At 48.3% G+C, this 21850-nt stretch overlaps 1 protein-coding gene across 3 annotated transcripts in view; it reads left to right on the top strand.

Annotated features, from left to right (window-relative positions):
- Positions 1-21850, top strand: part of USP7 (ubiquitin specific peptidase 7) — a 309008-nt gene that overhangs the window by 194503 nt on the left and 92655 nt on the right. For all 3 annotated transcript variants that reach the window (XM_063934275.1, XM_063934274.1, XM_063934273.1), the window contains one exon: positions 2656-2761. In XM_063934275.1, coding sequence (XP_063790345.1) covers positions 2656-2761 — 106 coding nt within the window. The remainder of the gene's footprint in view (positions 1-2655; positions 2762-21850) is intronic.

Below are 21850 nucleotides of genomic sequence, written 5' to 3'. Positions count from 1 at the left end.
GATTGTAAATTCGACAACAGTGCTTTTAGACAGTAAATTCGTCATTTTCAATCCGCCACACTTTGCTGGCGAAATCGAATAAATTTTTTTAAAAACATGTTTTTTAAAAAATTGGTAATAGCATATCTATTTATATTAGAAGGGATTAGGTACTTGGTTTGTCTATTTAGGAGGCACAAGTATTATTTATATATTTTTAAAAATATATATATATATTTTTTTTTAATGAATGGTGTAAAAATCAGGAAAAAAAAATGTGTGGGGTTCCCCCTCCTAAGCATAACCAGCCTCGGGCTCTTTGAACCGGTCCTGGTTGCCAAAATACGGGGGTAAAAAAAATAATACCCAAATAAAAACAGGACACAGACACCGTGAAAGTATAACTTTATTACATACTTGCCGACACACATACTTACCTATGTTGACACGCCGACTCTGGCCTAGTCTCCAATGTCGACGTCCGGGGTACCTGAAAATAAAATTATACTCTCCTGATCCAGTGTCCAGTTCTTTTATTGTAATCCACGTACTTGGCAAAACAAAAAAACGCATTTACCCGAACCAGACGGACTGAAAGGGGTCCCATTTTCCCCGAATGCAGAGACCCCTTGTGAGTACTGTCACAGAGGGTCCCTTCAGCCAATCAGGAAGCGCCACTTCGTGGCACTCTCCTGATTGGCTGTATGCGCGTCGGAGCTGTCAGACGCGCATCGCACAGCCCCCTCCATTATCTTCAATGGTGGGAACTTTGCGGTCAGCGGTGTGGTCACCCGCGGTCAGCGGCTGACCGTGGGTAACCCCACCGCTGACCGCAAAGTTCCCACCATTGAAACTAATGGAGGGAGCTGTGCGATGCGCTGTCTGCCAGCTCAGACGCGCAAAGCCAATCAGGAGAGTGCCACGAAGTGGCGCTTCCTGATTGGCAGAAGGGACCTTCTGTGACGGGAGTCACGGGGGGTCTCTGCATTCGGGGAAAGGGGTCCCATGTGTAAACATGGGACCCCTTTCAGTCCGTCTGGTTCGGTTAATGTGTTTTTTTGTTTTGCCAAGTACGTGGATTATAATAAAAGAACGGGACACTGGATCAGGTGAGTATAATTTTATTTTCGACATTGGAGATGAGGCCAGAGTCGGCGTGTCAACATAGGTAAGTATGTGTGTCGGCATGTATGTAATAAAGTTATATTTTCACGGTGTCTGTGTCCTGTTTTTATTTGGGTATTTTTTTGCAGTAGAACTACAGGTACCAGCGGGCTTGTTTCCCCCCGCATGCTGGTACTTGTGGTTCTCCAAGTACCGTCTTGCTGGGACTTATAGTTCTAATGCAAAAAACAATATTCTTACATTTTCAACAAGGCTATCAGCCCCCCCATCGCAGCCCTTGGATGGGGGGGACAGCCTCGGGCTTCACCCCTGGCCCTTGGGTGGCTGGGGGAGGGGGGACCCCTTCATTGAAGGGGTCCCCACTCCTCCATGGTACCCCGGCCAGGGGTGACTAGTTGGGTATTAAATTCCACGGCCGCAGGGCGCTGTATAAAATTGACCCCCGGCTGTGGCATTATCTGTCCAGCTAGTGGAGCCCGGTGCTGGTACAAAAAATACGGGGGACCCCTACTCTTTTTGTCCCCCCGTATTTTTTGGACCAGGCGCAGAGCCCGGTGCTGGTTGTTAAAATACGGGGGATCCCCTGTCATTTCCCCCCCCCCCGTATTTTGGCAACCAGGACCGGCTCAAAGAGCCCGAGGCTGGTTATGTTTAGGAGGGGGGACCCCACGCAGTTTTTAAAAATCTAATCAAAATCCGTCAAATCGGCCGTTTTTCGACAGCGGGACTGTCTAATTCGTTTTTTATTGAATATGTCGAGTTCCGGCACCCACCTGCCGGAATTTGACGGTCGAATTTAAAAACGGGCGAAAAAGTCCCGCAATTCGCCCGGAATTGCATATACCCCTTAGTTTTTATTAAATTTATTTTATTTTTATTTTTTTACTAATTTTAATTTCAGATTAGAGTTGGTTTCATAGCAAATCACTTTAAATACCTACAATATATCACATATCCTGCAAAGGAGTTGCTTCCATTAGGATACTGAATTTTGAGCTAACTGTCATGTAAGGAAGACCTTGGGTCTACTGTCGAATAATACTGTACAAAAGCAGAAGATTTTAGTAAGTTTGGCATACTAGCTCCACCCACCCACTCACTGAGTGTTATCTAAAGGATGGGATGGGCCCAGTCACCGTTCCCTGCTATAGGCAATGGATCACACCGTTCTCCTAAATAACTCTTTTTTTTTTTACGGAGTTAAAAATATGAATTAGTAACATACATTTGAGTAGCAAAGCCTATATACATTGTTAAAGTAAAACTCAAGGCTCCAAAAAGGTTTTAACAGCCCCAAACCTATGCCATTCCTCTGTATTCACCAGTCCTCCAAGTGAATGGGACTGATCCAAGATGGTTTGACAATTCATAGTACTTTAGAACAAATTAATTTACAAAATTCAAATTTATCCAGCTAACGGCCTGTTCTGTTTAATTTTATCTGTGCTAGATCCTTCATTGAATTTGGTGCTTTGCAAATGATTTCAGCATAATATTGTAAAGGTTGACTATTGTAATTATTTTTGTATTAAATGTACATATGTCATTTAGATGATTGAGCTGAGTGACAATGAAAATCCATGGACAATATTTTTGGAAACTGTAGATCCAGAAATGGCTGCCAGTGGGGCAACGCTTCCCAAGTTTGACAAAGATCGTAAGTGTAGGCTATCCTCTCAATATTGTTCTCTTTCTACCTCTGGACATTTTGTAATGTTTTTTTTTTTTTTCTCTTTTGATTGTGAAATGTTTTCAGCTGCTTCACGACTATGGGTGGAATTAAATTGTTTATCAAGCCCGATATCCCTTCTGTGGTGGGGTGGTTTTCAATTGTGCTTTTTTTATCATGCTAGTTCTGCTCAGAGGGGTTGGATTTAGCCTCTTACAGCCGCTAATCCTGACTAAAGTATTAGGCGCGGTGTGAAAAGTCCCATGTGAGTGCTCAAACTGGTTTTCGCTAATTTCAGCTTGCTACTGGCAGCAACAATTGAATAGCTCCATTGGGCTTGCTTCCGGTGAGAACAATTTAATCTTGCCCTTTATGTGCACTTTCCTATTTATTCATTACTTTTCTCTAACGTCCTAGTGGATGCTGGGGACTCCGTCAGGACCATGGGGAATAGCGGGCTCCGCAGGAGACAGGGCACATCTAAAAAGCTTTTTAGGTCACATGGTGTGTACTGGCTCCTCCCCCTATGACCCTCCTCCAAGCCTCTGTTAGGTTTTTGTGCCCGTCCGAGAAGGGTGCAAACTGGATGGCTCTCTTAAGGAGCTATTTAGTAAAGTTTTTTTTTAGGTTTCTAATCAGTGATTCCTGCTGGCGACAGGATCACTGCAACGAGGGACTTAGGGGAGAGACTGGCAACTCACCTGCGTGCAGGAGGATTGAAGTCTTAGGCTACTGGACACTGAGCTCCAGAGGGAGTCGGAACACAGGTCAGCCTGGGGTTCGTCCCGGAGCCGCGCCGCCGATCCCCCTTACAGACGCTGAAGAAAGACGGCGGAACGGAGGTCCGGAAACAGGCGGCAGAAGACTTCACAGTCTTCAGAGAGGTAGCGCACAGCACTGCAGCTGTGCGCCATTGTTGTCACACGGCTCACTGACACGGTCACGGAGGGTACAGGGCGCTGCTGGGGGCGCCCTGGGCAGCAATATAAATACCTATTTGGCAAATAAATACATCACATATAGCCATTAAGGCTATATGTATGTATTTTAACCCAGGCCAGTTATTAAAAAACCGGGAGGAAAAGCCCGCCGAAAAGGGGGCGGAGCTTATTCTCCTCAGCACTCAGCGCCATTTTCCTGATCAGCTCCGCTGGTGAGGAAGGCTCCCACTCTCCCCTGCACTGCACTACAGAAACAGGGTTAAAAGAGAAGGGGGGCATAAATTGGCGATATAATGATATATTAAGAGCGCATATATAGAAACAACACCTTCTAGGGTTGTTATATACATTATAGCGCTTTTGGTGTGTGCTGGCAAACTCTCCCTCTGTCTCCCCAAAGGGCTAGTGGGTCCTGTCCTCTATCAGAGCATTCCCTGTGTGGGTGCTGTATGTCGGTACGTGTGTGTCGACATGTATGAGGAAAATGTTGGTGAGGAGGCGGAGCAAATTGCCTGTAATGTTGATGTCACTCTCTAGGGAGTCGACACCGGAATGGATGGTCTACTTATGGAATTACGTGATAATGTCAACACGCTGCAAGACGGTTGACGACATGAGATGGCCGGCGGACAAATTAGTACCGGTCCAGGCGTCTCAGACACCGTCAGGGGCTTGTAAAAACGCCCATTTACCTCAGTCGGTCGACAGACACAGACATGGACACTGACCCCAGTGTCGACGGTGAAGAAACATACGTAATTTTCCTTTAGGGCCACGAGTTACATGTTAAGGGCAATGAAGGAGCTGTTACATATTTCTGATACTACAAGTACCACAAATAAGGGTATTTTGTAGGGTGTGAATAAACTACTTGTAGTTTTGCCTGAATCAGATAAATTAAATGAAGTGTGTGATGATACGTGGGGTTCCTCCGATAGAAAGTTATGGGCGGTATACCCTTTCCCGCCAGAAGTAAGGGCGAGTTGAGCGGCCGCCCTCAAGAAGCCAGCTGATAGGAAGCTGAAAAATATCATGACAGTATATACACACATACTGGTGTTATACTACGACCAGCAATCGCCTCAGCCTGGATGTGCAGCGCTGAGGGGGCTTGGTCGGATTTCCTGACTGAAAATTTTGATACCCTTGACAGGGACAAGATTTTATTGACTATAGAGCATTTTAAGGATGCATTTCTATATATGCGTGATGCGCAGAGGGATATTTGCATTCTGGCATCAAGAGTAAATGTGATTTACATATCTGCCAGACGAAGACACGACAGTGGTCAGGTGAGGCAGATTCCAGACGGCATGTGGAAGTATTGCCGTATAAAGGGGCGGTCCATCGGACCTGGTGGCCATGGCAACAGCTGAAAAATCCACTTTTTGTTACCCCGAATCACATATCGGCAAAAAAAAAAAAAGGACAGTCTTTTCAGTCTCAGTCCTTTCGTCCCCATAGGGGCAGGCGGGCAAAGGCCAGTCATATCTGCCCAGGGGTAGAGGAAAGGGAAGAAGACTGCAGCAAGCAGCCCATTCCCAGGAACAGAAGCCCCTCACAGCTTCTGCCAAGTCCGCAGCATAACGCTGGGGCCGTACAAGCGGACTCAGGTGCGGTAGGGGGTCATCTCAAGAGTTTCAGTACGCAGGGGGCTCACTCGCAAGGGAACTCCGGGATCCTACATGTAGTATCCCAGGTGTACATTGGAAATTCGAGACATCTCCCCCTCACACAATTCACAGGCTGTATTCCCAGCAGGTGATAATCAAAGTACCCCTCTTACAAACATGGAAGGGGGTAGTATTCCACACTATATTGTGGTACTGAAGCCAACCGGCTCGGTGAGGTCTGAAATATTTGAACACTTACATACAAGCGTTCAAATCGAGATGGAGTCACTCAGAGCAGTGATAGCGAACCAGGAAGAAGGGGACGATATGGTGTCACTGGATATCAGGGACGCTTACCTACAGGTCCAAATTTGCCCTTCTCTCCAAGGGTACTTCAGGTTCCTGGTACAGAACTGTCACTATCAGTTCAGACGCTGCCGTTTGGGTTGTCCACGGCGCCCCGGGTCTTTACCAAGGTAATGGCCGGAATGATGATTTTTCTTAAAAGGAAACATGGACGCTTTCCTGATAAGGGCAAGGTCCAGAGAACAGTTGGAGGTCGGAGTAGCACTATCTTAAGTAGTTCTACGTCAGCACGAGTGGATTCTAAATATTCCAAAATCGCAGCTTTTTCCGATGACACGTCTACTGTTCATAGGGATGATTCTGGACACAGTCCAGAAAAACGTGTTTCTCCCAGTGGAGAAAGCCAGGGAGTTATCCGAGCTAATCGGGATCCTCCTAAAACCAGGAAAAGTGTCAGTGCATCATTGCACAAGAGTCCTGGTAAAAATGGTGGCTTATTACGAAGCAATTCCATTCGGCAGATTTCCCGCAAGAACTCTTCGGTGGGATCTGCTGGACAAATGGTCCGGATCGCATCCTCAGATGCATCAGCGGATAACCCTATATCCAAGGACAAGGGTGTCTCTCCTGTGGTGATTACAGAGTGCTCATCTTCTAGAGGGCCGCAGATTTGGCATTCAGGATTGGATGCCGGTGACCACGGAGGCCAGCCTGAGAGGCTGGAGAACAGTCACACAGGGAAAAAATTTCCAGGGAAGTGTGATTAAGTCTGGAGAATTCTCTCTGCATAAATAAGCTTAGAGCAAATTTATAAGGCTCTAAACTTAGCAAGACCTCTGCTTCAAGGTCAGCCGGTATTGATCCAGTGGGATAACATCACGGCAGTCGCCCACGTAAACAGAAAGGGCGGCACAAGAAGCGGGAGGGCAGTGACAAAACTGCAAGGATTTTTCGCTAGGCGGAAAATCATGTGATAGCACTGTCAGCAGTGTTCTTTCCGGGAGTGGACGACTGGGAAGCAGACTTCCTCAGCAGGCATGACCTCCACCCGGGAGAGTGGAAACTTCATAGGGAAGTTTTTCAGCATGATTGTGGATCGTTGGCAAAGACCAAAGGTGGACATGATAGCGTCCCGCCCGAAAAACGGGACAGGTATTCCGCCAGGTCATGAGACCTTCAGGCGATAGCTGTGGATGTTCTGGTAACACCGTGGGTGTACCAGTCAGTGTATGGGTTCCCTCCTCTGTTTCTCATAACCAAGGTATTGAGAATTATAAGACATAGAGGAGTATGAACTATACTAGTGGCTCCGGATGGGCCAAGAGGGACTTGGTACCCGGAGCTTCAAGAGATGCTCACAGAGGACTAAGGGCCTGGGGAGCTAAGAAGGGACTTGCTTCAGCAAGTACCATGTCTTTTCCAAGAATTACCGCGGCTGCGTTTGACGGCATGGCGGTTGAATACCGGATTCTGAAGGGAAAAAGGCATTCCATAAGAGGTCATACCTACCTTGGTCAAAGCCAGGAAGGAGGTGACCGCACAACGTCATCACCACATGTGGTGAAAATATGTTGCGTGGGTAAGGCCAGGAAGGCTCCACGAAGGAAATTCAACTAGGTCGATTCTGCACTTCCTGAAAACAGGAGTGTTTTGAGCCTCAAATTGGGGTTCATTAAGATTTAAATTTCGGCCCTGTAGATTTTCTTCCAGAAAAAATTGACTTCAGTTCCTGAAGTCCAGATTGTAAAGGGTGTATTCCATATACAGTTCTTTTGTGCCTCTAGGGGCACCGTGAGATCTCAACATAGTGTTGGGATTCCTTAAAATCATATTGGTTTGAACCGCTCAAATCTGTGTATTTGAAATATCTCACATGGAAAGTGACCATGCTGTTGACCAATATCTCACATGGAAAGTGACCATGTTGTTAGTCCTGGCCTCGGCCAGGCGATTGTCAAAAAGAATGGGCGGTTTTGTTTTACAAAAGCCCATATTAGAATTTTCCATTTGAACAGGGCAGAACTGGGACTCGTCTCCAGTTTCTTCCTAAAGGGGTGTCAGCGTTGTCACCTGAAACAACCTATTGTGGTGCCTGCGGCTACTGGGGACTTGGAGGACTCCAAGTTACTAGACGTTGTCAGGGCCCTAAAAATATATATATATATATATATATATATATATATATATATATATATATATATATATATATATATATATATATATATATATATATATATATATATATATATATATATATATATATATATATATATATATATATAGTTAGGACGGCTGGAGTCAGAAAGTCTGACTTGCTGTTTATATTGTATGCACCCAACAAGCTGGGTGCTCCTGCTTCTAAGCAGTCTATTGCACGCTAGATTTGTAGTACAATTCAGCTTGCACATTCTGTGGCAGGCCTGCCACAGCCGAAATCTGTAGATGCCCATTCCACAAGGAAGGTGGCCTCATCCTGGGCGGCTGCCCGAGGAGTCTCGGCATTATAACTTTGCCGAGCAGCTACGTGGTCAGGGGAGAACACGTTTGTAAAATTTTACAAATTTGATACTCTGGCTAAAGAGGACCTGGAGTTCTCTCATTCGGTGCTGCAGAGTCATCCGCACTCTCCCGCCCGTTTGGGAGCTTTGGTATAATCCCCATGGTCCTGACGGAGTCCCCAGCATCCACTAGGACGTTAGAGAAAATAAGAATTTACTTACCGATAATTCTATTTCTCGTAGTCCGTAGTGGATGCTGGGCGCCCATCCCAAGTGCGGATTGTCTGCAATGCTTGTACATAGTTATTGTTACAAAAATCGGGTTATTACTATTGTTGTGAGCCATTTTTTCAGAGGCTACTTCGTTTTGTTATCATACTGTTAACTGGGTTCAGATCACAAGTTGTACGGTGTGATTGGTGTGGCTGGTATGAGTCTTACCCGGGATTCAAGATCCTTCCTTATTGTGTACGCTCGTCCGGGCACAGTACCTAACTGAGGCTTGGAGGAGGGTCATAGGGGGAGGAGCCAGTACACACCATGTGACCTAAAAAGCTTTTTAGATGTGCCCTGTCTCCTGCGGAGCCCGCTATTCCCCATGGTCCTGACGGAGTCCCCAGCATCCACTACGGACTGCGAGAAATAGAATTATCGGTAAGTAAATTCTTATTTTTTCTGTCATCCACTAGGGGACACTGGCGCAACTTCAAGACACGGTGGGCAAGGAAGAGGGGTGGGGGGGGAGTGTGATGGTGGCTTACAGGGAGCTGGCACTTTAAATAATCTAAGAAGTGAAACAGGCTCTTCCCCCTCTATCCCCCATCATCTCTCAGTTTTGAATTTGTGCCGAGGGAGCCGGTCACTGCTGACTGAGCTCCTGCTCCGTTATATTACTTCAGTTGTTCTCAAACTCTGTCCTCAGGACCCTACATGGTTCACGTTTTCCATGTCACCTGGCAGGAGCACTGTGTATCACCAACTGTTACATTTTAAAAATCTACAGGTGACCTGCAAAATATGAGCCATGTGGGGTCCTGAGGGCCGAGTTTGAGAACCTGTGCTTTACTTTATTTAAATTTTCTCTTACGTCCTAGAAGATGCTGGGGACTCCGTAAGGACCATGGGGATAGACTGGCTCCGCAGGAGACATGGGCACTTTAAGAAAGACTTTCGGTATGGGTGTGCACTGGCTCCTCCCTCTATGCCCCTCCTCCAGACCTCAGTTTGATACTGTGCCCAGAGGAGACTGGGTGCATTACAGGGAGCTCTCCTGAGTTTCCGGTCAGAAAGTATTTTAGTTAGGTTTTTTATTTTCAGGGAGCCTGCTGGCAACAGACTCCCTGCATCGAGGGACTGAGGAGAGAGAAACAGACCTACTTCTGTGAGTTTCAAGGCTCTGTTTCTTAGGCTACTGGACACCATTAGCTCCAGAGGTATTGGTACGCAGGTCTCGCCCTCGCCGTCCGTCCCAGAGCCGCGCCGCCGTCCTCCTCGCAGAGCCGGAAGATAGAAGCCGAGTGAGTATGACAAGAAAAGAAGACTTGAGGCGGCAGAAGAATTCTTGATCTTCACAGAGGTAACGCACAGCAGTAAAGCTGTGCGCCATTGCTCCCATACACCTCAAACACGACAGTCACTGTAAGGGTGCAGGGCTGAGGGGGGGCGCCTTGGGCAGTATATAAACCTCTCCTTTGGCAAAAATACATATATACATGTACAGCTGGGTACTGTACATGTATATAAAGAGCCCCCGCCAGTTTTTTAAGATTTTTGAGCGGGACAGAAGCCCGCCGCCGAGGGGGCGGGGCTTCTCCCTCAGCACTCACCAGCGCCATTTTCTCCACAGCACAGCGCTGAGCGGAAGCTCCCCGGACTCTCCCCTGCTTACTCACGGTGACAGAGGGTTTTCAAGAGGGGGGGGGTCACATAATTGGCGCATATACATATAAAAGGCGCTACTAGGTAAACATTTTGTGTTTCTTCCTGGGTCATATAGCGCTGGGGTGTGTGCTGGCATACTCTCTCTGTCTCTCCAAAGGGCCTGGTGGGGAAACAGTCTTCAGATAAGAGTTTCCCTGTGTGTGTGGTGTGTCGGTACGCGTGTGTCGACATGTCTGAGGTAGAAGGCTCGCCTAGGGAGGAGGGGGAGCATATGAATGTGAGGTCTTCGTCGGCAGCGCCGACACCTGACTGGATGGATATGTGGAATGTTTTAAGTGCTAATGTAAATATATTGCACAAAAGATTAGACAAAGCTGAAGCTAGGGAACAGTCAGGGAGTCAACCCATGTCTGTCCCTATGTCGCCGGGACCTTCGGGGTCTCAAAAGTGCCCACTATCCCAAATAGGAGACACAGATACCAACACGGATTCTGACTCCAGTGTCGACTACGATGATGCAAAGTTACAGCCAAAAGTGGCTAAATGTATTCGTTATATGATTATTGCAATAAAAGAGGTTTTGCATATCACAGAGGAACACATGTCCCTGACACGAGGGTACACATGTCTAAGGGAAAGAAACCTGAGGTAACTTTTCCCTCCTCACATGAGTTGAGCGAATTATGTGAAAAAGCTTGGAAATCTCCAGACAAAAAACTGCAGATTCCCAAAAGGATTCTTATGGCGTATCCTTTCCCGCCAACGGACAGGATACGGTGGGAATCCTCCCCTAGGGTAGACAAAGCATTGACACGCTTATCAAAAAAGATAGCGCTGCCATCCCAAGATACGGCTACCCTCAAGGTTACCTTGAAGTCCATTTACACACATTCTAGTACGTTACTCAGACCGGCAATTGCGTCGGCCTGGGTTTGTAGCGCTGTAGCAGCATGGGCAGATTCCTTATCAGCGGAAATTGAGACCCTAGATAAGGATACCATTTTATTGACCCTAGGGCATATAAAAGATGCTGTCTTATATATGAGAGATGCTCAAAGAGACATTAGTCTACTGGGTTCCAGAATAAACGCTATGTCTATTTCTGCTAGGCGAGTCTTATGGACCCGGCAGTGGACAGGTGATGCCGACTCAAAGAGGCATATGGAAGTTTTGCCTTACAAGGGTGAGGAATTGTTTGGGGAAGGTCTCTCGGACCTCGTCTCCACAGCTACGGCAGGTAAATCAAATTTTTTGCCTTATGTTCCCTCACAGCCTAAGAAAGTGCCACATTATCAAATGCAGTCCTTTCGGTCAAATAAAAGCAAAAGGGTACGTGGATCGTCCTTTCTTGCTAGAGGTAAGGGCAGAGGAAAAAAGCTGCACAACACAGCTAGTTCCCAGGAACAGAAGTCCTCCCCGGCCTCTGCAAAATCTACCGCATGACGCTGGGGCTCCACTGAGGGAGTCCGCCCCAGTGGGGGCACATCTTCGACTTTTCAGCCACATCTGGGTTCACTCACAGGTGCATCCCTGGGCAATAGAAATTGTTTCTCAGGGATACAAGCTGGAATTCGAAGAGGTGCCTCCTCGCCGGTTTTTCAAATCGGTTCTACCGACTTCTCCCCCTGTTAAATGCTATTCACAAATTGTGTCTAAAACAAGTGGTGGTCGAGGTTCCCCTGCTTCAAAGAGGGAAGGGATACTACTCAACTCTGTTTGTAGTCCCGAAACCGGACGGTTCGGTCAGACCCATTTTGAATTTAAAATCCCTGAACCTATACTTAAACCGGTTCCAGTACAAGATGGAATCGCTCAGAGCGGTCATCGCCAGCCTGGAAGAGGGGGATTTTATGGTATCTCTGCACATAAAGAATGCATACCTTCATGTTCACATTTATCCACCTCACCAGGCGTACCTGAGATTTGCGGTACAGGATTGTCATTACCAATTTCAGACGTTGCGGTTTGGGCTTTCCACGGCCCCGAGGATTTTCACCAAGGTAATGGCGGGAATGATGGTGCTCCTGCGCAAGCAGGGCGTCACAATTATCCCATACTTGGACGATCTCATAAAAGCGAGATCACGAGAGAAGTTACTGAACAGCGTGTCACTTTCACTGAACGTGTTACAGCAACACGGCTGGATTCTCAATATCCCGAAGTCGCAGCTGGTTCCTACAACTCGTCTGACCTTCTTGGGCATGATTCTGGACACAGACCAGAAAAGGGTTTTTTTTCCGATAGAAAAAGCTCAGGAACTCATGACTCTAGTCAAGAACGTATTGAAGCCAAAACAAGTGTCAGTACATCATTGCACTCAAGTCCTGGGAAAGATGGTGGCAACATACGAAGCCATTCCCTTCGGCAGGTTCCATGCAAGGACTTTCCAATGGGACCTATTGGACAAGTGGTCCGGGTCACATCTACAAATTCATCAGCTGATCACCCTGTCCCCCAGAGCCAGGGTATCTCTCCTGTGGTGGCTGCAGAGTGCTCACCTTTTAGAAGGCCGCAGGTTCGGCATTCAGAACTGGATCCTGGTGACCACGGACCCGAGCCTGAGGGTGGGGAGCAGTCACACAGGGAAGAAACTTCCAAGGACTTTGGACAATTCAAGAGACTTGTCTTCACATCAACATCCTGGAACTGAGGGCCATATACAACGACCTACGTCAAGCGGAGAACTTACTTCGCGACTAACCAGTTCTGATCCCGTCAGACAGCATCACCGCAGTGGCTCATGTAAACCGCCAAGGCGGCACAAGGAGCAGAGTGGCAATGGCGGAAGCCACCAGGATTCTTCGCTGGGCGGAAAATCATGTAAGCGCCCTGTCAGCAGTGTTCATTCCGGGAGTGGACAACTGGGAAGCAGACTTCCTCAGCAGACACGACCTGCATCCAGGAGAGTGGGGACTTCATCAGGAAGTCTTCGCACAGATTGCAAGTCAGTGGGGACTGCCCCAGATAGACATGATGGCGTCCCGCCTCAACAAAAAGCTACAGAGGTATTGCGCCAGATCAAAAGACCCTCAGGCGATAGCAGTAGACGCCCTAGTGACACTGTGGGTGTTAGTCGGTCTATGTGTTTCCTCCTCTTCCTCTCATACCCAAGGTGTTGAGAATAATAAGAAAAAGAGGAGGGAGAACAATACTCATTGTTCCAGATTGGCCACGAAGGTCCTGGTATCCGGATCTGCTGGAAATGCTCACGGGAGATCCGTGGCCTCTGCCTCTAAGACAGGACCTGTTGCAACAGGGGCCCTGTCTGTTACAAGACTTACGGCGGCTGCGTTTGACGGCATGGCGGTTGAACGCCGGATCCTAGCGGAAAAGGGCATTCCGGATGAGGTCATTCCTACTCTGATAAAGGCTAGGAAAGACGTGACAGCGAAACATTATCACCGGATATGGCGAAAATATGTTTCTTGGTGTGAGGCCAGGAATGCTCCTACGGTAGAATTCCATCTGGGCCGTTTCCTTCACTTCCTACAGACTGGAGTAAATTTGGGCCTAAAATTAGGATCCATTAAGGTTCAGATTTCGTCCTTATCCATTTTCTTTCAAAAAGAATTGGCTTCTCTCCCAGAAGTACAGACTTTTGTAAAGGGAGTGCTACATATTCAGCCTTCTTTTATACCTCCGGTGGCACCTTGGGACATTAACGTGGTGTTGAGTTTCCTTCAGTCGCACTGGTTTGAACCACTTCAAACGGTGGAGTTAAAATATCTCACTTGGAAGGTGGTCATGTTGTTAGCCTTGGCTGCGGCTAGGCGAGTGTCGGAATTGGCGGCTTTGTCTCATAAAAGCCCCTATCTGGTTTTCCATGTGGATAGGGCGGAATTGCGGACCCGTCCTCAGTTCTTGCCTAAGGTGGTGTCATCTTTTCATATGAACCAACCTATTGTGGTGCTTGTGGCTACGCGAGACTTGGAGGATTCCGAGTCCCTTGATGTAGTCAGGGCTATGAAAATTTACGTGGCCAGAACGGCTAGAGTCAGGAAAACAGAAGCACTGTTTGTCCTATATGCAGCCAACAAGGTTGGCGCCCCTGCTTCAAAGCAGACTATTGCTCGCTGGATCTGTAACACGATTCAGCAGGCGCATTCTACGGCTGGATTGCAGTTACCAAAATCGATCAAGGCCCATTCCACTAGGAAGGTGTGCTCGTCTTGGGCGGCTGCCCGAGGGGTCTCGGCACTACAACTGTGCCGAGCTGCTACTTGGTCGGGTTCAAAGTTCAAACACCTTTGCAAAGTACTATAAGTTTGATACCCAGGCTGAGGAGGACCTCCTGTTTGCTCAATCGGTGCTGCAGAGTCATCCGCACTCTCCCGCCCGTTTGGGAGCTTTGGTATAATCACCATGGTCCTTACGGAGTCCCCAGCATCCTCTAGGACGTAAGATAAAAAATAAGATTTTAAACCTACTGGTAAATCTTTTTCTCGTAGTCCGTAGAGGATGCTGGGCGCCCGTCCCAAGTGCGGACTACTTCTGCGAGACTTGTATATAGTTTTGCTTACATAAGGGTTATGTTATAGTTTCATCAGTTTTGGACTGATGCTAAGTTGTTTTTTCATACTGTTAAGTGTTTAATGCAGGGGTGGACAACCAGTCAGAGGCAAAGAGCCCAAAAATATCTGTAGTGAAGCTAAAGAGCCACTGTCATGCGCGCGCCTTTGGCGTGCGCAAAAAATGGGGAGTGGCCTAGCTGACACAAACCCACGCCCCTTTTGTGTGCATGCCTACAGTATGATGTTTGTAGGAGCATGACTGTGTGTCGTTCTCCCCCATTTTTAGTCACGCAGGTGGTGAGCCCAGTACATAGAAAATAATACATCATCTGCACACAATCTTCCCAGTTTAAAACTTTGTTTACCTTTTCTCTAACGTCCTAGAGGATGCTGGGGACTCCGTACGGACCATGGGGAGAGACGGGCTCCGCAGGAGACACTGGCACTTTAAGAAAGAATTTAGTTCCTGGTGTGCACTGGCTCCTCCCTCTCTGCCCCTCCTCCAGACCTCAGTTTGATTATGTGCCCAGAGGAGCTGGGTGTTTTTCAGTGAGCTCTCCTGAGTTTGCTGATAGAAAGTTTTTTGTTAGGTTTTTTATTTTCAGGGAGCTCTGCTGGCAACAGACTCCCTGCATCGTGGGACTGAGGGCAGAGAAGCAGCCCTACTCTCTGAAGCTAGGTCCTACTTCTTAGGCTACTGGACACCATTAGCTCCAGAGGGATCGGTACGCAGGATCTCACCCTCGCCGTCCGTCCCAGAGCCGCGCCGCCGTCCCCCTCGCAGAGCCGGAAGACTGAAGCCGGGTGAGTATGAGAAGCAAGAAGACTTCACAGGCGGCAGAAGACTTCGTGATCTTCACTGGAGGTAACGCACAGCACTGCAGCTGTGCACCATTGCTCCACACACCTACACATACTCCGGTCACTGGTAGGGTGCAGGGCGCAGGGGGGGGGCGCCCTGGGCAGCATTTGGGACCTCATTCTGGCAAATAAACACATATATACAGCTGGGCACTGTATATATGTAGGAGCCCCCGCCAAAGAAATACATTTTAAGCGGGACAGAAGCCAGTCGCCGAGGGGGCGGGGCTTCTCCCTCAGCACTCACCAGCGCCATTTTTTCTCCACAGCACGCTGAGAGGAATCTCCCCAGGCTCTCCCCTGCTGATACACGGTAGAAGAGGGTTTAAAAGAGAGGGGGGGGGGGCACATAATTAGGCACAAAAAAGTATATAAACAGCAGCTACTGGGTTAACATTAAGTTACTGTGTTATTCCTGGGTTATATAGCGCTGGGGTGTGTGCTGGCATACTCTCTCTGTCTCTCCAAAGGGCCTCGTGGGGGGAACTGTCTTCAGAAAGGACATTCCCTGTGTGTGTGGTGTGTCGACATGTCTGATGTGGGAGAGGAGCGGGAGCAAATGAATGTGGTGTCTCCGCCGACGGCGCCGACACCTGATTGGATGGATATGTGGAAGGTTTTAAATGATAATAATTCTTTGCATAAAAGATTAGACAAGGCTGATGCATTGGGACAGTCAGGGTCTCAACCCGTGCCTGATCCTATGTCGCAGGGACAGTCAGGGTCTCATAAGCGCCCACTATCCCAAATTGTTGACACAGATACCGACATGGATTCTGACTCCAGTGTCGATTACGATGATGCAAAGTTACAGCCAAAGTTGGCTAAATCACTCCGATATATGATTATAGCAATTAAGGAGGTTTTGCACATCACAGAGGAAACCCCTGTCCCTGACACAAGGGTTTATATATGTATAAGGGAAAGAAACCTGAGGTAACTTTTCCCCCCTCACACGAACTGAATGAGTTATGTGAAAAAGCTCGGGAATCTCCAGATAAAAAACTGCAGATTTCCAAACTGATTCTTATGGCGTATCCTTTCCCGCCAACGGACAGGTTACTATGGGAATTCTCCCCTAGGGTGCACAAAGCTTTAATTAGCTTATCCAAAAAGGTAGCCATGCCGTCCCAGGATACAGCTACCCTCAAGGATGCTGCTGATCGCAAACAGGAGGGTACCCTGAAGTCCATTTATACACATTCAGGTACCTTGCTCAGACCGGCAATCGCGTCGGCCTGGGTGTGTAGTGCAGTAGCGGCATGGACTGATACCTTTATCAGAGGAGTTTGATACCCTAGATAGGGATACTGTTTTATTGACCCTGGGGCATATTAAAGACGCTGTCCTTAATATGAGAGATGCTCAAAGAGACATTAGTCTGCTGGGTTCTAGAATAAACGCTATGTCGATTTCTGCCAGAAGGGTCCTGTGGACTTGGCAATGGACAGGTGATGCCGACTCAAAACGGCATATGGAGGTTTTACCTTACAGGGGTGAGGAATTGTTCGGTGAAGGTCTATCGGACCTGGTCTCCACAGCTACGGCTGGAAAGTCAAATTTTTTGCCTTATGTTCCCTCACAGACTAAGAGAGCACCAAATTATCAAATGAAGTCCTTTCGTTCACAAAGAAACAAGAAAGTCCGAGGTGCGTCCTTTCTTGCCAGAGGGAGGGGCAGAGGAAAGAAGCTGCACAATACAGCTAGTTCCCAGGAACAGAAGTCCTCCCCGGCCTCTGCAAAATCCACCGCATGACGCTGGGGTTCCACTGGCGGAGTCGGGGCCAGTGGGGGTGCGTCTTCGGAATTTCAGCCACATGTGGGTTCACTCCCAGGTGGATCCCTGGGCAATAGAAATTGTGTCTCAGGGTTACAAGCTGGAATTCGAAGAGGTGCCTCCTTGCCGGTTTTTCAAATCGGCTCTACCGTCTTCGCCCCTAGAGAGGGAGATAGTGTTAAATGCAATACAATAATTGTATCTTCAGCAGGTGTTGGTCGAGGTTCCCCTCCTTCAACAGGGAAGGGGGTATTATTCGACCATGTTTGTGGTTCCGAAACCTGACGGTTCGGTCAGACCCATATTGAATTTAAAATCTCTGAACCTATTCTTGAAGAGGTTCAAGTTCAAGATGGAATCGCTAAGAGCGGTCATAGCCAGCCTGGAAGGGGGGGATTTTATGGTGTCACTGGACATAAAGGATGCATACTTTTATGTCCCCATTTATCCACCTCATCAGGCGTTCCTAAGATTTGCGGTACAGGACTGTCATTACTAATTTCAGACGTTGCCGTTTGGTCTCTCAACGGCTCCGAGGATTTTCACCAAGGTAATGGCGGAAATGATGGTGCTCCTGCGCAAGCAGGGTGTCACAATTATCCCGTACTTGGACGATCTCCTCATAAAAGCGAGATCAAGAGAGCAGTTGCTGAACAGCGTATCTCTTTCACTGAAAGTGTTACAGCAACACGGCTGGATTCTCAATATCCCAAAGTCGCAGATGGTTCCTACGACTCGTCTGCCCTTCTTGTGCATGATTCTGGACACGACCCAGAAAAGGGTTTATCTTCCGATAGAAAAAGCCCAGGAACTTATGACTCTGGTCAGGAACCTTTTGAAAACAGGACAGGTGTCCGTGCATCATTGCACTCGAGTCCTGGGAAAGATGGTGGCCTCATACGAGGCCATTCCCTTTGGCAGGTTCCATGCGAGGACTTTCCAATGGGATCTGTTGGACAAGTGGTCCGGATCACATCTACAGATGCATCGGTTGATCACCCGGTCCCACAGGGCCAGGGTGTCACTACTGTGGTGGCTGCAGAGTGCTCACCTTCTCGAGGCCCGCAAATTCGGCATTCAGGATTGGATCCTGGTGACAACGGACGCAAGCCTCCGCGGTTGGGGAGCAGTCACACAGGGAAGAAATTTCCAGGGTCTTTGGTCAAGTCAAGAGACTTGTCTGCACATCAACATCCTGGAACTAAGGGCCATATACACCGCCCTACGTCAAGCGGAGGCCTTACTTCGCGACCAGCCAGTTCTGATCCAGTCAGACAACATCACCGCAGTGGCTCATGTAAACCGCCAAGGCGGCAGAAGGAGCAGAGCGGCAATGGCGGAAACCACCAGGATTCTTCGCTGGGTGGAGAATCATGTAAGTGCACTGTCAGCAGTGTTCATTCCGGGAGTGGACAGGAAACCGGAGTACCCAGAGAGAACCCACACAAGTACGGGGAGAATATACAAACTCCGCACAGTTAGGGCCATGGTGGGAATCGAACAACATGACCTCAGTGCTGTGAGGCAGTAATGCTAACCATTACACCATCCATACTCTATCCTTCTGTCTCGCCCTCTCTCTCTCTCTCTCTCTCTCTCTCTCTCTCTCTCTCTCTCTCTCTCTCTCTCTCTCTCTCTCTCTCTCTCTCTCTCTCTCTCTCTCTCATTGAGAGTGCTGGTGGAAAATTGGATGCGTCTTTACAATGGCAGGCAAGGGACCGGCAAATAAGGTGTCACAAAAAATGTTTGTCTGTGCGAAGTGTAACAAAAAAGCTAACACGGACGATTCCTCCCTGTGTGAGGCATGTGCTTTGGAGGTTACATTCGTTATCCCGTCCCAAGACGCTAATTTTCCTCCCTGGGCGGTAGCGCTAACAAGAACCATCTCACAATTACATACTGAGGTGGCTGCTTTACGGAAGACTCGTGAGACGGTTAGGGAGATTCCTCAAAATGATGTACTTTCTATTACTACAGAACCACCTTGGGTGTCAGGATTAGCCAGGTTGGTAGAGGGTCTCACAAAACGTTTGGTCTTGACCAGTAAACAGCCACAGACCGTGTCCAAAACTAAGAAACGTCCAGTGCCCTTAATTCTTCAGTCCGATGAATCCGGTGAAGAACTTCTCTCTCTCTCTCTCTCTCTCTCTCTCTCTCTCTCTCTCTCTCTCTCTCTCTCTCTCTCTCTCTCTCTCTCTCTCTCTCTCTCTCTCTCTCTCTCTCTCTCTCTCTCTCTCAGGATGAAGCTGAGGAGGAAGATCGTGAGTTGGCCGAAATTAGACGCAGATGACGAACCTTCTCATGGGGTTGAGCCTCTTATTTCTCTAACGTCCTGAGTGGATGCTGGGGACTCCGTCAGGACCATGGGGAATAGCGGCTCCGCAGGAGACAGGGCACAAAAATAAAGCTTTAGGATTAGGTGGTGTGTACTGGCTCCTCCCCCTATGACCCTCCTCCAAGCCTCAGTTAGGTTTTTGTGCCCGTCCGAGCAGGGTGCAATCTAGGTGGCTCTCTTAAAGAGCTGCTTAGAAAAAGTTTTTTAGGTTTTTTATTTTCAGTGAGTCCTGCTGGCAACAGGCTCACTGCATCGAGGGACTTAGGGGAGAGAATTTCAACTCACCTGCGTGCAGGATGGATTGGTTTCTTAGGCTACTGGACACCATTAGCTCCAGAGGGAGTCGGAACACAGGTCTCACCCTGGGGTTCGTCCCGGAGCCGCGCCGCCGACCCCCCTTACAGATGCTGAAGATTGAAGGTCCGGAAACAGGCGGCAGAAGGCTCTTCAGTCTTCATGAAGGTAGCGCACAGCACTGCAGCTGTGCGCCATTGTTGTCACACACTTCACACCAAGCGGTCACGGAGGGTGCAGGGCGCTGCTGGGGGCGCCCTGGGCAGCAATATTTTAATACCTTAAGGCAAAAGAATACATCACATATAGCCATTAAGGCTATATGTATGTATTTAACCCATGCCAGTTATCTAAATCTACGGGAGGAAAGCCCGCCGAAATAGGGGGCGGGGCTTATTCTCCTCAGCACACAGCGCCATTTTCCTGCTCAGCTCCGCTGTGAGGAAGGCTCCCAGGACTCTCCCCTGCACTGCACTACAGAAACAGGGTAAAACAGAGAGGGGGGGCATTTTTTGGCGATATATTGGATATATTTAAGCTGCTATAAGGAACAACACTTATATAAGGTTGTTCCCATATATATTATAGCGCTTGGGTGTGTGCTGGCAAACTCTCCCTCTGTCTCCCCAAAGGGCTAGTGGGGTCCTGTCTTCGATAAGAGCATTCCCTGTGTGTCTGCTGTGTGTCGGTACGTGTGTCGACATGTATGAGGACGATGTTGGCGTGGAGGCAGAGCAATTGCCGATAATGGTGATGTCACCCCCCAGGGAGTCGACACCGGAATGGATGGCTTTGTTTATGGAATTACGTGATAATGTCAGCACATTACAAAAATCAGTTGACGACATGAGACGGCCGGCAAACCAGTTAGTACCTGCCCAGGCGTCTCAGACACCGTCAGGGGCTGTAAAGCGCCCTTTACCTCAGTCGGTCGACACAGACCCAGACACAGACACTGAATCTAGTGTCGACGGTGATGAAACAAACGTATTTTCAAGTAGGGCCACACGTTATATGATCACGGCAATGAAGGAGGCTTTGCATATCTCTGATACTGCAAGTACCACAAAAAGGGGTATTATGTGGGGGGTGAAAAAACAACCTGTAGTTTTTCCTGAATCAGAGGAATTAAATGATGTATGTGATGAAGCGTGGGTTAACCCAGATAGAAAAATGCTAATTTCAAAAAAGTTATTAGCATTATTCCCTTTCCCGCCAGAGGTTAGGGCGCGCTGGGAAACACCCCCTAGGGTGGATAAGGCGCTCACACGCTTATCAAAACAAGTGGCGTTACCGTCTCCTGATACGGCCGCCCTCAAGGATCCAGCGGATAGGAGACTGGAAACCACCCTAAAAAGTATATACACACATACTGGTGTTATACTGCGACCGGCCATCGCCTCAGCCTGGATGTGCAGTGCTGGGGTCGTCTGGTTGGATTCCCTGACTGAAAATATTGATACCCTGGATAGGGACAGTATTTTATTGACTATAGAGCAATTAAAGGATGCTTTCCTTTATATGCGAGATGCGCAGAGAGATATTTGCACTCTGGCATCGAGAGTAAATGCGATGTCCATATCTGCCAGAAGGAGTTTATGGACGCGACAGTGGTCAGGTGATGCGGATTCCAAACGACATATGGAAGTATTGCCGTATAAAGGGGAGGAATTATTTGGCGTCGGTCTATCGGATCTGGTGGCCACGGCAACTGCCGGAAAATCCACTTTTTTACCTCAGACCCTCTCCCAACAGAAAAAGACACCGTCTTTTCAGCCGCAGTCCTTTCGTTCCTATAAGAACAAGCGGACAAAAGGACAGTCATATCTGCCTCGGGGCAGAGGAAGGGGTAAGAGAGGGCAGCAAGCAGCCCCTGCCCAGGAACAGAAGCCCTCCCAGGGTTCTGCAAAGCCCTCAGCATGACGCTGGGGCCTTACAAGCGGACTCAGGAACGGTGGGGGGTCGACTCAAGAATTTCAGCGCACAGTGGGCTTGCTCACAGGTGGACCCCTGGATTCTGCAGGTAGTATCTCAGGGTTACAGGTTGGAATTCGAGAAGT

The sequence above is a fragment of the Pseudophryne corroboree genome, chromosome 7 (assembly GCF_028390025.1).
Source record: "Pseudophryne corroboree isolate aPseCor3 chromosome 7, aPseCor3.hap2, whole genome shotgun sequence".
Lineage (NCBI taxonomy): Eukaryota > Metazoa > Chordata > Amphibia > Anura > Myobatrachidae > Pseudophryne > Pseudophryne corroboree.
Note: the sequence above shows the minus strand (reverse complement) of the source record. Positions and strands in the feature narration are given on the sequence as shown.